General features: G+C 40.3%; 1 protein-coding gene across 2 annotated transcripts; it reads left to right on the top strand.

Moving 5' to 3' along the window:
- The first annotated feature begins 9,179 nt into the window (after window positions 1-9,179).
- On the top strand, window positions 9,180-10,650 carry LOC131303377 (uncharacterized). 2 transcript variants are annotated; one of them, XM_058330223.1, is made up of 3 exons: window positions 9,180-9,520; window positions 9,672-10,205; window positions 10,420-10,650. In XM_058330223.1, the coding sequence occupies exons 1-2, from the start codon at window positions 9,233-9,235 to the stop codon at window positions 9,777-9,779; spliced, it is 396 nt and encodes a 131-aa protein (XP_058186206.1). In that variant the 5' UTR covers window positions 9,180-9,232; the 3' UTR covers window positions 9,780-10,205; window positions 10,420-10,650. The 2 variants fall into 2 exon arrangements, with proteins under 2 accessions (XP_058186206.1, XP_058186205.1); XM_058330222.1 differs by lacking the exon at window positions 10,420-10,650 and having other exon boundaries at window positions 9,190-9,520; window positions 9,672-9,855; window positions 9,950-10,369.
- The last annotated feature ends 3,778 nt before the right edge of the window (window positions 10,651-14,428 follow it).

The raw sequence follows: 14,428 nt of genomic DNA, 5'->3' as shown, positions 1-14,428 counted from the left end.
ACCTCGCAATCAAGATTTTGAGAACGATGTAATTCTTGAAGGTCGTCCAATATCAGCTGCCACATCCATCACATTAACTGATGAAGTTTTAGAATGTAGAGACCCGTATTTTTGAGACTATATTTTTTCTTTTGCAATCGTACGGCTCGTTGAGATAGACGGTGCGGATATTCGGTGTGACATCTTCGTGGGAGGATATAACGGTAATTGTGCGAGAGGTGCACATGTGTGTGTGGGGGGTGGGAGCATGGGATTAATCCCCATGCCAATAATTTCCCCAGGAGAATCATTTCTCCCATTTTTTTTTCTCTCTTTTTCTCTCTCGGCTATCTCTCTCTCCTCCTCTCCTCCGAAAAACTCCCTCTTCTCTTCTCTCTTCGATTTCATCTACTTAGGGTGTGATTCCGGACAAGGCCAGAGAATTAAAGTTGTTATACGGAGCACGAGCTTTCCAAATATCCAAGAAAATTCATGATCGGACCTCGTTAGAGCTTGGTTGACTCGGTCAAAGGCTCGGATTTTGCTCAAAACCCATGAGGTAGGGATTTCTCACTTCTATTATGTGTGTATGTGTTGATTTGGTGTTTGAATCGTGCCCTAGATCGTTGTTTTCGTTGTTAAAAATGTTCTGGTGGAGTCTGAAAATCATGCAGTGAAAACCCATGTCCTACCGGTAGGAGTTTTGGCCCTACCGGTACAAAAGCTGTCCAGTAATGTCATTTTCGTGAAATTGTGGTCTCCTACCGGTAGGAAAATGTGTCCTACCGGTAGGAAATGAAAAATTCAGCATTTTGGCAAAACTTCGAACGGGCATAACTTTTTCATCCGAACTCTGTTTTGGGCAAATTTTATATCAAAATTCATGTACCGAAAATGTACTTTCCAATGGTGGTGGTCTCATCTCCCAATTCTTAACCGATAAGATTTGGCAGCCAAAATAAGATAGATATATTCGTATACGTTGGGAAATCCTTTTTCCTTAGAATCGTTTGGGTGAAACATGGGTGTTCTTAGGTTCCCCTGAGTACTAGTTGAATGGTTTGACGAGGCTAGTGGTATACTAAATGCTTGGTAGTGGTCGTTGGGTTCCGTATGAGTCGTTTGACACCGAAACGAGGGTTTAGAGAATATAAGGAGTATAGGTGGCCAAATGTTGTATGTGTTGACATGCGAAGTGAAAAACGAACACATAGAATTCTTCTTGAGTTAAACAATGCTAAGCATGGATACCCGAGACAATTCCTTGTGTTTGATATGTGGTACACCTCTTGCGTAACTTATACGATTTTGCGAGTTGCAAGGTGGAAGTCCATGAACTCGCTATGAGAGTTTATCTTTTGATGTGTGAGTGCTTGTATGGTGATGAGAAATTACTAACGTAACGATTGCGAGTTGATTGAGATGAAATTATCTGTACTACTTTTATGTGAATAAGTTTTCGTTGTGAATTCATTATATGTGACTGGAATGAATGGCTAAATTGTAAAGTGTATCGAAGGAATTGTGGTATGGTGACCTTTGATGTGTGACTTGAATTAGTTCCATCAGTGAGGACGAAACTAGTGGGGAGTATCGGGATTTCTTAATTGGCCTGGCAGGAGCTTTTGCTCATGATACAGAATGATGAGGAAATTGTGACACGATGTGAATGGAAATGGGCTATCATTGTGAAAGTGTAAGTAAGTGATACGAAAGACATTGGTGTTGCGGTTCTTTGATTACGATAGTTTCATAAGTCAAGATATCGGATTGGTGATTCGAAGTGATATGAGGGACAGTGGCAGTCATGAGAAAATCATATAGATAGTAAGTCCTCGTGGTTGAATTAGAGTTTTGGTGTGTAGTCACGGTACTTCATTTATGTCTTCGACCTTGGGAAAATTACTAGTTGTGTTTCGTTTCATCATTTGAGATACCGTACCTTGCTTTTGTTATTCATTCCACCTGTCATCCCATTCGTATATAATAGTTGTGTAGATTTCTCTACTGGGCACGTGTTTGCTCAACCTACCATTTCAGGTTTATTGCAGGTCATGGTCATGGTCATGGAGTACTTGGAGTGCATGCTGACATTATCGATTAAAGCTATTTTGGAGAGCACTTTATTTTTCTTGTTTAACAAACGACTTTGTTATGAAATTCCTACTTTGAAAGATTGTATTTGTAGACCAATTTATGGAATCGGAAACTGTATTGTATTTTGGGGTATTGTACGTACGATTGTGAGGACTTTGTATTTCAAATGGTATTGTAAATTTATGTTGAAAATCGAGGGCGTGACAACTTGGTATCAGAGCATTAGGTTTGAATACCTAGAGACCGTGGGGAGACTTAGTCTCAGGGGTTCAAAAAAAAAAAAGTCATTGCATATTTTTAACAAAACATGAGTGTGCTTGCCTTACTGATGTGTGTTCATTGATGTGGCATTGCATCTGTGTTTATGCGAATTGGTGGAATGTGGTTGACTCATGTAAAAAAAGAAAAAGAAGAAGAAGAAGAGAAGTTTGACCTCTTTGTAGTGACTACGGTTGCGAAGTTACTGTTATTAGTTTTGATCTTGAGCCGTTTGTGGTAAGGTATCCTTTCAGATGAGATGTTAGACAAAAAAAAAAATTTTGAAAAGTCGAGATTGTTGTAGTGGTTATGCGTAGTGGCGAGGTTGAAATGTGAAAGATGATATCCGTTAGTATGTAAAAGAAGTGTTGTATTGTTAACAAGGTTTGTGAGCTAAATACTTGATGCGTTTTATTTGAATTGTGTAGATTATGTGTTAAGTTTAAATACCTTAAGTAATTTTCATGTGATGCGAGGTGTATCATAGCTAAAGGATTGAACTAGTGAGTGTCTTGAATGTATGAAGAGATGATGTCTTGTTGTGGTAATGATTGTGTTTATTATTGTTATGGTAGTTATAGGGGTAGTGGTTTTAAGAATAGGTAAGACAGGTGGAACCCTTGTAAGTATCTGAGATTGACTTAGGAAGATGAGAGTTGTAGGTAGGGTGTTTAGAAACAGTATGTGTCTTCTGGACACCCAGGCGACTACCGAAGAGATCCAGTTGGAAGAGGCGCTTGATCACCGCTCCTTCTAGATGGAAGTCTCGGGAAGTCAATCGGATACTAGGTTTATATTAAGGGGTAAGATCTCTAGGCTTGAGGCAGATAACTATATATAGAAATTTCGTAGAAAAAATGATGTGCTGTGGTGTTGTCGTAGTCATTGTGGTGATTGCCGTAGCGGTAGTGTTATGAGGGGTCGATAGGAGAATATTAGTTGTGTTATTCGGAGATAGGGAAAATAAGACACAAGGAGAAAGATAGTGATGTGATTTAAGTCAAGTGGTCAATGTAAGGCAAAGTAAGAAAATTGTTTGAAGTAAAGGCGATATAAGGGTGAACTGTTAAGGCTAATAATGAAGTGGAGTGTAGTTGGCATCCTTAGTTGGAATGGTGTGAAATTCATGGCAAGTGAGACTATTAGAAGTTCTTGGTGCGAGTGAAATTGATTCTTGAGTAATGAGGTAGTACGAGTCTTAGAATATAAAGAGGAATATAGACATGTTATTTGTAACCCCAGAGTCTTGTTAGTGTTTAGAAGAGGTTTATCAATTTGTTTGTATTTATATTGGTGTTTAAAATTTTAGTATCGAGAAAATCAATAGCAGTAAAAGTTTATTAGTGCAACTATTGCATACATTGTGTAGGTATTTGGGCGATGAAATATCGTGTGATTGTAAAGTTGATAGAGAAATGATTAATATTGATGTTGCGTATTTGTTACATGATATTCGAGATTGTGAAAATGGGAAACATGTGACTTGAGTAGGCTAATTGACGAGAGTGTTCGAGATTGATGGGTAAACAGAAAATGTGAAAGGTATCGTGAAGTTGAAAGGAACGAGATTACCATTGGGCTTTCTAGAGTGATGAAATGTGAAGTGATGGATACTTTGTGAGTCCGATGGACACTTTGTGAGTCCGATGGATACTTTGTGAGTCCGATGGACACTTTGTGAGGTTGTTGGATACTTTGTGAGTCCGTGGATGCTTTGTGAGACTGATGGATACTTTGTGAGTCCGATGGACACTTTGTGAGTCCGATGGACACTTTGTGAGTCCGATGGATACTTTGTGAGTCCGATGGACACTTTGTGAGGTTGTTGGATACTTTGTGAGTCCGTGGATGCTTTGTGAGACTGATGGATACTTTGTGAGTCCGATGGACACTTTGTGAGTTCGATGGATACTTTGTGAGTCCGATGGACACTTTGTGAGGTTGTTGGATACTTTGTGAGTCCGTGGATGCTTTGTGAGACTGATGGATACTTTGTGAGTCCGATGGGCACTTTATGAGACCGCTGGATACTTTGTGAGTCTGATTGACACTTTGTGAGATTGCTGGATACTTGGTGAGTCCGTTGGATACTTTGTGAGTTGGTGAATCTGCTGGATACTGAGTGAGCCTGTTAATGCGTGGATGTGTCTGGCATTGTGTAAGCTATTAAATTGCATTGTGGGTTTGTTGAAATATTTCGTGAATGAAATGTGCTGTTGTTTAGTTCTAACCTACATATTTGATTTATTATGTAATCTCAATGCGTGAAATTTGCTTTAAGTATATGATGTAGAATAAACAGTGATGCTTATGTGGGTAGTTGCTATGAGTGTATGCCTTTCTTGAGTAGCAACAACGATGTTTGGAGAATTGGGTTTAAGGAAATAGTGGATTGATAGTTTACCAGAATGGTTTTAATGTGTCTTGTGAAGAGTTATGTAAAAGGGACGCGTTACAATAGGGGAGAGTTTGGATTTTCGAAAATAGAAACCGATAGTGATTCAGAGTGGGCTAGAGAATATGAAGTAGTGTTGAACTCTTAGTTGTGTTTGAGTGTTAAATGGCCGAAAAAAATGTTTGAGATTTGTGCAGAGTCGATATAAAAGTTGTGTTGGTAAACAGAAATGTGAGTCAGAGATAAAGGTTGATGATTTTGTGTTAGGTGTGTTTCGTCGTACCAAGGGAGGTGAACCCTGTCTTTGAGAAAGGGAAGTGAGTAGCGAGGTGCGTGAAATAATTTGAGATTGTTAAAGAGAATAATGCAACTATCTATTATCAATGGTATTGATAGAATTGAATCAATTGTGGGGTGTGTTTATTTTATTTTATTTTTATTTTTGGAGACGAAAGATGTATTAATAGCTTTGAAATGTGAGGCGTTCAACGAGGGTGAGTTGGTGTTAAAATTGAGCAAATGGTGATGATCGTTATGTAGTGATTGAGTTTTGGGTTTCTTGGTTTTATTACAGTGGAGAGTATTTGGGTATTCAAAAAAAATATTGATGGATTGATCTATCAGTTGGTATTGGGAAAATGAAGCTTATGAGTATTAGAATTATAGTTATTATAAGCAGTTTAGTATGTCCTTCTGGGAAGTTCAAGAGATACTTAGTGGAATAAACTGAAAAGAATGAGAATGAGGAATTCTAGAGTTCGACGAACGTGAGATTATAAACTGTTGAATCTCGGTGGGATTGTCATGAAGATATGTGGGGACTAGTATTTTGGTATAGATGTTAGGATTTGAAAATATGATAAAGATGATGGAGGTTTGTGGCTGAGTGTTGAGTGATAAGACCATACCATTAGTGAGGGTTCTGAGGAGCAAACGAGATAAGGAAGAATCTGCGTAGAAAAGAAAGAATGATGTTATAAGTATGAAATTGCAACATGAGGTTTGGTAGTACGATTGGTGACTCGGCTGGGTTTGGGTTGGCAAATTTCGAGGACGAAATTTCTTTAAGGAGGGCAGGGTGTAGAGACCCGTATTTTTGAGACTATATTTTTTCTTTTGCAATCGTACGGCTCGTTGAGATAGACGGTGCGGATATTCGGTGTGACATCTTCGTGGGAGGATATAACGGTAATTGTGCGAGAGGTGCACATGTGTGTGTGGGGGGTGGGAGCATGGGATTAATCCCCATGCCAATAATTTCCCCAGGAGAATCATTTCTCCCATTTTTTTTTCTCTCTTTTTCTCTCTCGGCTATCTCTCTCTCCTCCTCTCCTCCGAAAAACTCCCTCTTCTCTTCTCTCTTCGATTTCATCTACTTAGGGTGTGATTCCGGACAAGGCCAGAGAATTAAAGTTGTTATACGGAGCACGAGCTTTCCAAATATCCAAGAAAATTCATGATCGGACCTCGTTAGAGCTTGGTTGACTCGGTCAAAGGCTCGGATTTTGCTCAAAACCCATGAGGTAGGGATTTCTCACTTCTATTATGTGTGTATGTGTTGATTTGGTGTTTGAATCGTGCCCTAGATCGTTGTTTTCGTTGTTAAAAATGTTCTGGTGGAGTCTGAAAATCATGCAGTGAAAACCCATGTCCTACCGGTAGGAGTTTTGGCCCTACCGGTACAAAAGCTGTCCAGTAATGTCATTTTCGTGAAATTGTGGTCTCCTACCGGTAGGAAAATGTGTCCTACCGGTAGGAAATGAAAAATTCAGCATTTTGGCAAAACTTCGAACGGGCATAACTTTTTCATCCGAACTCTGTTTTGGGCAAATTTTATATCAAAATTCATGTACCGAAAATGTACTTTCCAATGGTGGTGGTCTCATCTCCCAATTCTTAACCGATAAGATTTGGCAGCCAAAATAAGATAGATATATTCGTATACGTTGGGAAATCCTTTTTCCTTAGAATCGTTTGGGTGAAACATGGGTGTTCTTAGGTTCCCCTGAGTACTAGTTGAATGGTTTGACGAGGCTAGTGGTATACTAAATGCTTGGTAGTGGTCGTTGGGTTCCGTATGAGTCGTTTGACACCGAAACGAGGGTTTAGAGAATATAAGGAGTATAGGTGGCCAAATGTTGTATGTGTTGACATGCGAAGTGAAAAACGAACACATAGAATTCTTCTTGAGTTAAACAATGCTAAGCATGGATACCCGAGACAATTCCTTGTGTTTGATATGTGGTACACCTCTTGCGTAACTTATACGATTTTGCGAGTTGCAAGGTGGAAGTCCATGAACTCGCTATGAGAGTTTATCTTTTGATGTGTGAGTGCTTGTATGGTGATGAGAAATTACTAACGTAACGATTGCGAGTTGATTGAGATGAAATTATCTGTACTACTTTTATGTGAATAAGTTTTCGTTGTGAATTCATTATATGTGACTGGAATGAATGGCTAAATTGTAAAGTGTATCGAAGGAATTGTGGTATGGTGACCTTTGATGTGTGACTTGAATTAGTTCCATCAGTGAGGACGAAACTAGTGGGGAGTATCGGGATTTCTTAATTGGCCTGGCAGGAGCTTTTGCTCATGATACAGAATGATGAGGAAATTGTGACACGATGTGAATGGAAATGGGCTATCATTGTGAAAGTGTAAGTAAGTGATACGAAAGACATTGGTGTTGCGGTTCTTTGATTACGATAGTTTCATAAGTCAAGATATCGGATTGGTGATTCGAAGTGATATGAGGGACAGTGGCAGTCATGAGAAAATCATATAGATAGTAAGTCCTCGTGGTTGAATTAGAGTTTTGGTGTGTAGTCACGGTACTTCATTTATGTCTTCGACCTTGGGAAAATTACTAGTTGTGTTTCGTTTCATCATTTGAGATACCGTACCTTGCTTTTGTTATTCATTCCACCTGTCATCCCATTCGTATATAATAGTTGTGTAGATTTCTCTACTGGGCACGTGTTTGCTCAACCTACCATTTCAGGTTTATTGCAGGTCATGGTCATGGTCATGGAGTACTTGGAGTGCATGCTGACATTATCGATTAAAGCTATTTTGGAGAGCACTTTATTTTTCTTGTTTAACAAACGACTTTGTTATGAAATTCCTACTTTGAAAGATTGTATTTGTAGACCAATTTATGGAATCGGAAACTGTATTGTATTTTGGGGTATTGTACGTACGATTGTGAGGACTTTGTATTTCAAATGGTATTGTAAATTTATGTTGAAAATCGAGGGCGTGACATAGAAAGTACACATCGTTACGTGTTATTCAATACAGCCATAGTGGAACCTTATTTGGAGTAAGTTAGATGAAATTCTGCTTGCAGAATTCATAAATTTTTATATACATGTGAATCACTTACTCATTCTTTCTTTTTCTATTAGGATGCATATAGAGGAGTTAAAGAACTCAGATGCCAACCTTGGTCTTCAAAAAAAATAAAAGTTTACTTTTGAAAAGGCACGCTGACAACTTTTCAAAATGGTTGAGGGAAAAGGTTACCACTTATTTTGCTTGAGGTTTATCAAGTTTAATATTGTAATTAGTATAGTATTAATTGGGTTGCGTATACTTGAATAGATTCAGATAAAAGCATGCACAAATAATGAATTGGAGATACTACAATGGCTTGCTAATGGTCCAAGAAAGCATGCCATGAGTTATACGGGTTATATCATCAATGGGTAGCGGTTCCACTCAAAGGAAGCTGAGAAATCAACCCAAAATAGTGGTATTTCCATTGACACAGCAACTCTGTGTAGATCAAGTGTGAAGGACAATGCACAAGTCGTTGATGTAGTTTCATACTACGGGGTGATTAAAGATATAATTTTGTTAGATTATCACACATTTCAACAACCAATGTTCAACTGTGACTGGGCAAACATTGGTCATGGTGTTAGGATGGAAGATAGTTTTACACTTGTTAACCTACATCAAAGTCAGACCCAATATGACAAAGATCCATTTATCCTTTCATCCCAAGCAAAACAAGTTTTTTATTCAAGGGAAACCGAATCTTTGAATTGGTATGTTGTGCTAAAGGCACCTCCTAAGGGATTTTATGACTTGGAAATGTACGAAGAAACTGTGGATACATCTTCTAGGCCGCAAGATGTTTTAGCCCTTGGTATGAACGATGACGATGATGATGAAAGAATAACTAACGTTAGAGGAGATTGTGAGGGTACATAGATTGAGGATTTCTAGTCATTGCACCTTGTAACTTTTGGTTTTTCTTTTTCGTTTGTATCTTTCTAGGATCATTTTTGGTTTGTAACTTTTGGTATGTTATACTAAAGGCACTTCCCAGGATCTTTTGGTTTGTCTCTTTTGGTTGTATCTTGCCATTGTGCCTTAATTTGGTGTTCATATTATACTTGGATATTCGTTAAGTTAATTTCTGGTTGCTGCTACGTTACTGGTGCAGATTGGTTTGTTTTTTCTGTTAACTTGTTTTTTTATGTATTCAGTAACATGTATATCCAGCTGAGGCACTTGTCCAAAATGTTGACAGGCTATGAAAGGTTAAGGCAGAAAAAAATGGACCAAAACTTAGTACAATTGAAGGCTGCTGGAATCAAGAATGTGCCAAAGTTATTGTTGGGCTTCAATCAAAGTGCCAACGGTAAAGTTAATGATAAGAAAGAAGTTGACATTGGACGTGCAGTTGAGGGTGATGAAGACTTTGTACTATTTCATGGTGAAGAAAGGCTGAGTTCTAATAGTGACAATGATGATCCTTCGAGGTCTAAAACAAATGAGGTGATGTTTCTATAGGATGTATAGTATACTCTTTGATAGATTAATGTACTTCTACATGTTTTTCATATACATGCTCTTTTTACAATTTACATGCTCATTACAATGTTGTCCACTCCCCTTCATTCATGCATTGCTTCTTTCATATTTTCAGGTGAATGGTACAGGTCCAAGAAAGAAGAAGGCTTGTTCTAGTGCACAACCTCTGAGAAAATCTAAAAGAACTCAAGAACAGGGTGGCAGCACCCAGGGAGCAACCTAAGCTCAACAGCTTCCCACATCACCTACTGAAAAAACTGACATGTTTTGCAGCCCACATACGGTTGTCGGCTGTGCGGGTGAGAAACAATATTATGAGTTTATTTCTTGTTTGTTTACTTTTTTTATGTAATATTTTAGAAGTACATTCATATCCAATGCTAATCTCTACAGAAACTCCTGCAATCCCTTCAAGAACGTCACAAAATCTCAAACACAGAAGAGGCCCGACCAAGCTGAAAACCATTGCTATAGATGGAAGTAGTCGGATTGAAGTTAAGTTTGATAAGAATGGTGAACCAATAATAAGGGATCAGTCAAGTTGTCTTCTTTCTTGGGACCTCTAGTTCGAGAGATTGTACCATATACACTTTCGGAGTGGCGAAAGCTTCCGTCGGGAATGGCAGAAATCCTATGGCAATCCATTAAGGTATGTCATAGTGCCCAACTATTATAATGCTTTTAGTTACACAATAATAGAATTTCAACTCTTTTTTTTCATATCTTGACTGATCCAATCTTCATGAAGAAGGGCATAGAGTTACACGATAGAATCTCATTACTTCAACTCTTTTTTTTCTCCAAGTTACTCTTGTGGAAGTAAAAATTATAGAATTTCATGCAAGTTACATTCAAAATTTTAGGTGATATTCAATCTTCATGAAGAATGGCATAGACAAATGGTTTTTCAGAGAATGAATGAAGATTGTAGAGCCTCAAAGTCGCTATTAGTAAAAAAAATAAGAAACGCTTCAAATGAGGAAGAAAGGCTAAAGCTACAGCCTGAAAACGTCAAATCGCTGCATGATTGGAAGGATTTTGTGAAGGAAAAGACTAGTAAAGAATTCAAGGTATGTGCACCTCGTTCATCCCACTCCACCACTTTATTCCTAAAAATGCTACTGGAATGAATTCTTGTTTTGTTCAGATGATCTCGCTAGTTTCAGCGCACAAAATATCTCATATCTACTTGTAGGGGGATGAAAATTACTAATGCCTTAGAACAGCACAAAATTGCAACGACTACTCGTGCAGTTCACCGGAACCCTAGTTCGTTGTCGAAACCCTAATCTGCAAAATAGACAAAGGGTGAGGGCACCTTTGCCTCTCGTGGCAAAGGCCCTCCGATGCCTAAGTTAGGTATCACGTAATGGTAGAAGAACCCTAATTATCAGTAGGAAAACAATTCGAATGCTCTGTATTGCGTACCTTTTACCTCTAGGTTTACCTTGTATTTATAGATTCATAGATGCTTGCTGCCCATGCATCTCTGTCGCCCTAGGATTCCTATCTCGTATAGGAAACCCCGGATATCCTGGATTCTCGTTCCCTTATTAGTTCATTACCTTAGCCCTATTAGGACTCTTTTCCATATCTGGCCGAACATCCTTATTGCCTTGAGTTTCCTGTCTCGGATAGGAAACCTAGTCTCTAGGGGATCCTTTTCCCTAATTTAGTCGACATCCCGGACTCGTAGGGACTCCTTGTATATTAGGACTGTTTCCTTAGTTATCTTGATCTCTTTCCTTTTCTGTAATGCCCCTACCGCCTTATCATTTAAGACTATCTCTCTGGAGGATACCCCTCTGTTTGGTAATCTCATTGCCGAAAAGACTACATGGACCGGTGACTTTAGATGTCACTGGACTTCATCAAGGGCCTAGACCATTGACCTCTCATATCTTTGGTTCTTATTGCCGAACAAATTCCCTAGACCAATGACTTCACTTGTCACTGGTCCATCTCGCCGATCACCACCCCTACCAGGCAGCACAACCTATTTTATTCAAGCCATGGTCCTATGTACCATTTGTTCGGACCCTTTTTGTACCTGTTCGGGAATACCTCCCTACAATTGCTCCCCAGTTTTGCCATTTGCCATTGTTCGGGGGCAACTGGTAAAACTAGAAATAGATTTTTTGAGCTGAGCTTCAATTCTTCAGATCCCGTGCAGTCATGTCATTGATGCTCTTGGCGCTTAAATCATTATGCTGTCTCGAGGTAAGAACTCCATGTGGCATATTTCGTACACCTTGCATTAAATTCTGTTTGACGTTCTGGCCAAACGGCGTTTAAACAATATTTCTTTCCGTTACTTTTCCCTATAACACCGTCATAGGCGTCGTTTCGCCTCTGTTTTCCCTTTATACTCATTCAAGGGTCCTAATAGGGTTTTCATCCCTATATTCAAACCCACCGTCTTTCTCTTTTAAACCAGGTGAAAGCTTTCTCCCCCTCCGCCATTGCTGCCGTCTGGAACTTGATTTCATCCCAAGCGGCTACAGCATAAACTCTGTAAGATTCTCGTTCTTTTTAACCTTACCAACTCCATTTGAGGTCTCGATCTCAAGTTTATTCTGTTTAGGGTCTCATTCAAACCATTTCCCAGATTTCATTCCGCTTTGGGATCTTCAATCACTACCCATGGCAGATGAGAATGAAAGTCCTCTTAAACCTAGTAAGTTTAGGAAGCTCTGTGAAACCCCCTCTGCCATGGCGGCATTTAGAATGGAGTACAACATTCCTGACAATGTAGGGCTTGAACTCGCCCCACTAGGTGCGGATAGGGATGAAGGCTCATGGGATAGAATGCGTATCCCAATTGTGGCAATTGTCGAGGGTGGAGTTCGCTTCCCCCTTCACCCCTTACTTCGCCAGATCCTGAACTGATACCGTCTTACCCCCATGCAAGTTTCAACGAACGTTTGTAGGCTTATAATGGGAGTAGTAGCCCTAAACAGGATCCTGGGGACCTAACTAGGGATTTGGGGCATCCAGTGGTGGTATAGTATAGTCCTAAACCCTGAATACAACACGTATTACTTCAAAGTTAAAAGAGCAGAAAAGCGTCTCGTGCTAAACTTGCCAGATTCTGCTCGTGATCATGAGATTGATTTCCTCTACGTTACCAGAGCATTTGAACCAATAGGGGAAGATGGCCAAGTGGTGGGCCTCCATTGCCCCCACATATGGGGCTACCCACATATGCTCCTACTTTTCTTTGCTCTATTCGTAATTCTTCTCTACTGCTTTTGCATTTGCTAACCTTTGTTTGCCTTACTGTTTCGAAGCGGATAACGCTAACAAACGTCCCAAACGAGAGCCAAGTTACGTCCGAACAGCGGAGATTAATAGGATTTTGAAATACACAGGTGAGCCTGGTACCGCAACAGCTGGTCGGGGTCGTAACGCAGACGTACTACTGGGATACGATCCTGCTTATAGAGGCGTTATTGACAGAAGACTTGCCAACCCAAGTACTAGCGCTGCTTCAACTTCGACTGCTCTCCGGCCAAGGGACTTAAGATCTAACGCTGGAGTGACAATCGCCGGACAGCCGGGTGAAATTCAAATTTCAGAAGGCATCCCCCTGCCTCGTGTGGTGCGTAGAAGATCCTCTTAAAGACACGTTGCTTCTCAACGACAGCCCGATTAGCCAATTCCTAATTGTGACACCAGCCAATCATCTTCTTCTGGCTATTCTCCATCTCCTCCAAGCTCAGGTACTATGACTCGTCAACCCCTGAATCTTAGTACCCTACTCACCGTCTCTTCACGGGGACGTGGTGCCTCCGGGAGGGTGTCATCAACTGGTCGAGCCCCCTGCCATCTCGTCGAACTAGGCGGGTTTCAACACAATCCCCCTCCTCTCCTCGGGAACGTGACAGTTCCCTTGAGGCTACCAATACTCATCGAGACAAACGCCCTAGGAACCAAGAAGGTGGGGATCCTAATGCTCAAGCTACTGCATTTGCTCTAGAAACTCCCTCATTGAGCATCCAAGTAACTCACGAAACCTGGGCCCCTCAACTCATAAGGGGTGATCGTCCAGTAAATGTTGGGGATAGTTCTAGTTCCTCAGAGACTGCACTGGCCCTAGCATAGGGCTTACTACTACCCGTTGACATGCAGAAAGAGTCCTCATCTCCTCTTGACCGGCTTGTGTCCACTGGATTCGTCAATGGAATCAAGGTGATGTAGTTCTGCTCATAGCTTAAATTTTACCTTTCTTCGTTTAAAATATTAATTTCTAACTATGTTTTGGTTTCCTTTAGTTCATTCAAAAGATGATTGCACTGGGACAGAAATTTCAAGATGCAGAGGCTGAAAGAATCAGGCTATTGAATGATAATACCAGGTTGCTTCGAACAGTCTCAAGATTGGAGAGTGACAGAAATAAAGCCAAGTCAGATTTTGATGAAGTAAAGGGTAAACTTGCAACTGCCGAAGATAGCCTTAATCAGGCTTTGTATGAAATAGATAGCACCAAGAAAGCTGCTTTCGAAGAAGGCTACCAGAAGGGATTTGACGCTGCTACGACCAGCTATGTGGAGCAGATGCCGACCATACAAGACCAAATCTGGGTTGCCAGCTGGAAAGCTTGTTTGACAAAGATTGGCACTACTGAAGACTCAGTCCTCTGGGTGGAGAACGATTTAGCGAGCAGGCGGGCTGCAGCTTCTCAAGAGCATGAGGAGACCCCGGAGGATGATGTCGAGCAGCAAATCGAAGACTTCGCTGATACAGGAGTGGACATCCCTGCTGAGTCTCATGATGCCCATCCTGTCCATTCACCTGTCCGAGACATGACCAACGAACCTATTAACCTGGAGGAGAATATAGCTGGAAGTGGTGCTGTCACTAAAATCAATA

The sequence above is a fragment of the Rhododendron vialii genome, chromosome 10a, assembly GCF_030253575.1.
Source record: "Rhododendron vialii isolate Sample 1 chromosome 10a, ASM3025357v1".
NCBI classification, from domain to species: Eukaryota; Viridiplantae; Streptophyta; class Magnoliopsida; order Ericales; family Ericaceae; genus Rhododendron; species Rhododendron vialii.
This window is presented reverse-complemented; position numbering and strand designations above follow the sequence as displayed.

Coding starts and splice junctions, on each gene's coding strand:
- LOC131303377 (XM_058330223.1), top strand. CDS start 9,233: ATGTATATCCAGCTGAGGCACTTGTCCAAAATGTTGACAGGCTATGAA. Junction 9,521..9,671: donor CGAGGTCTAAAACAAATGAG/GTGATGTTTCTA, acceptor TCATATTTTCAG/GTGAATGGTACAGGTCCAAG.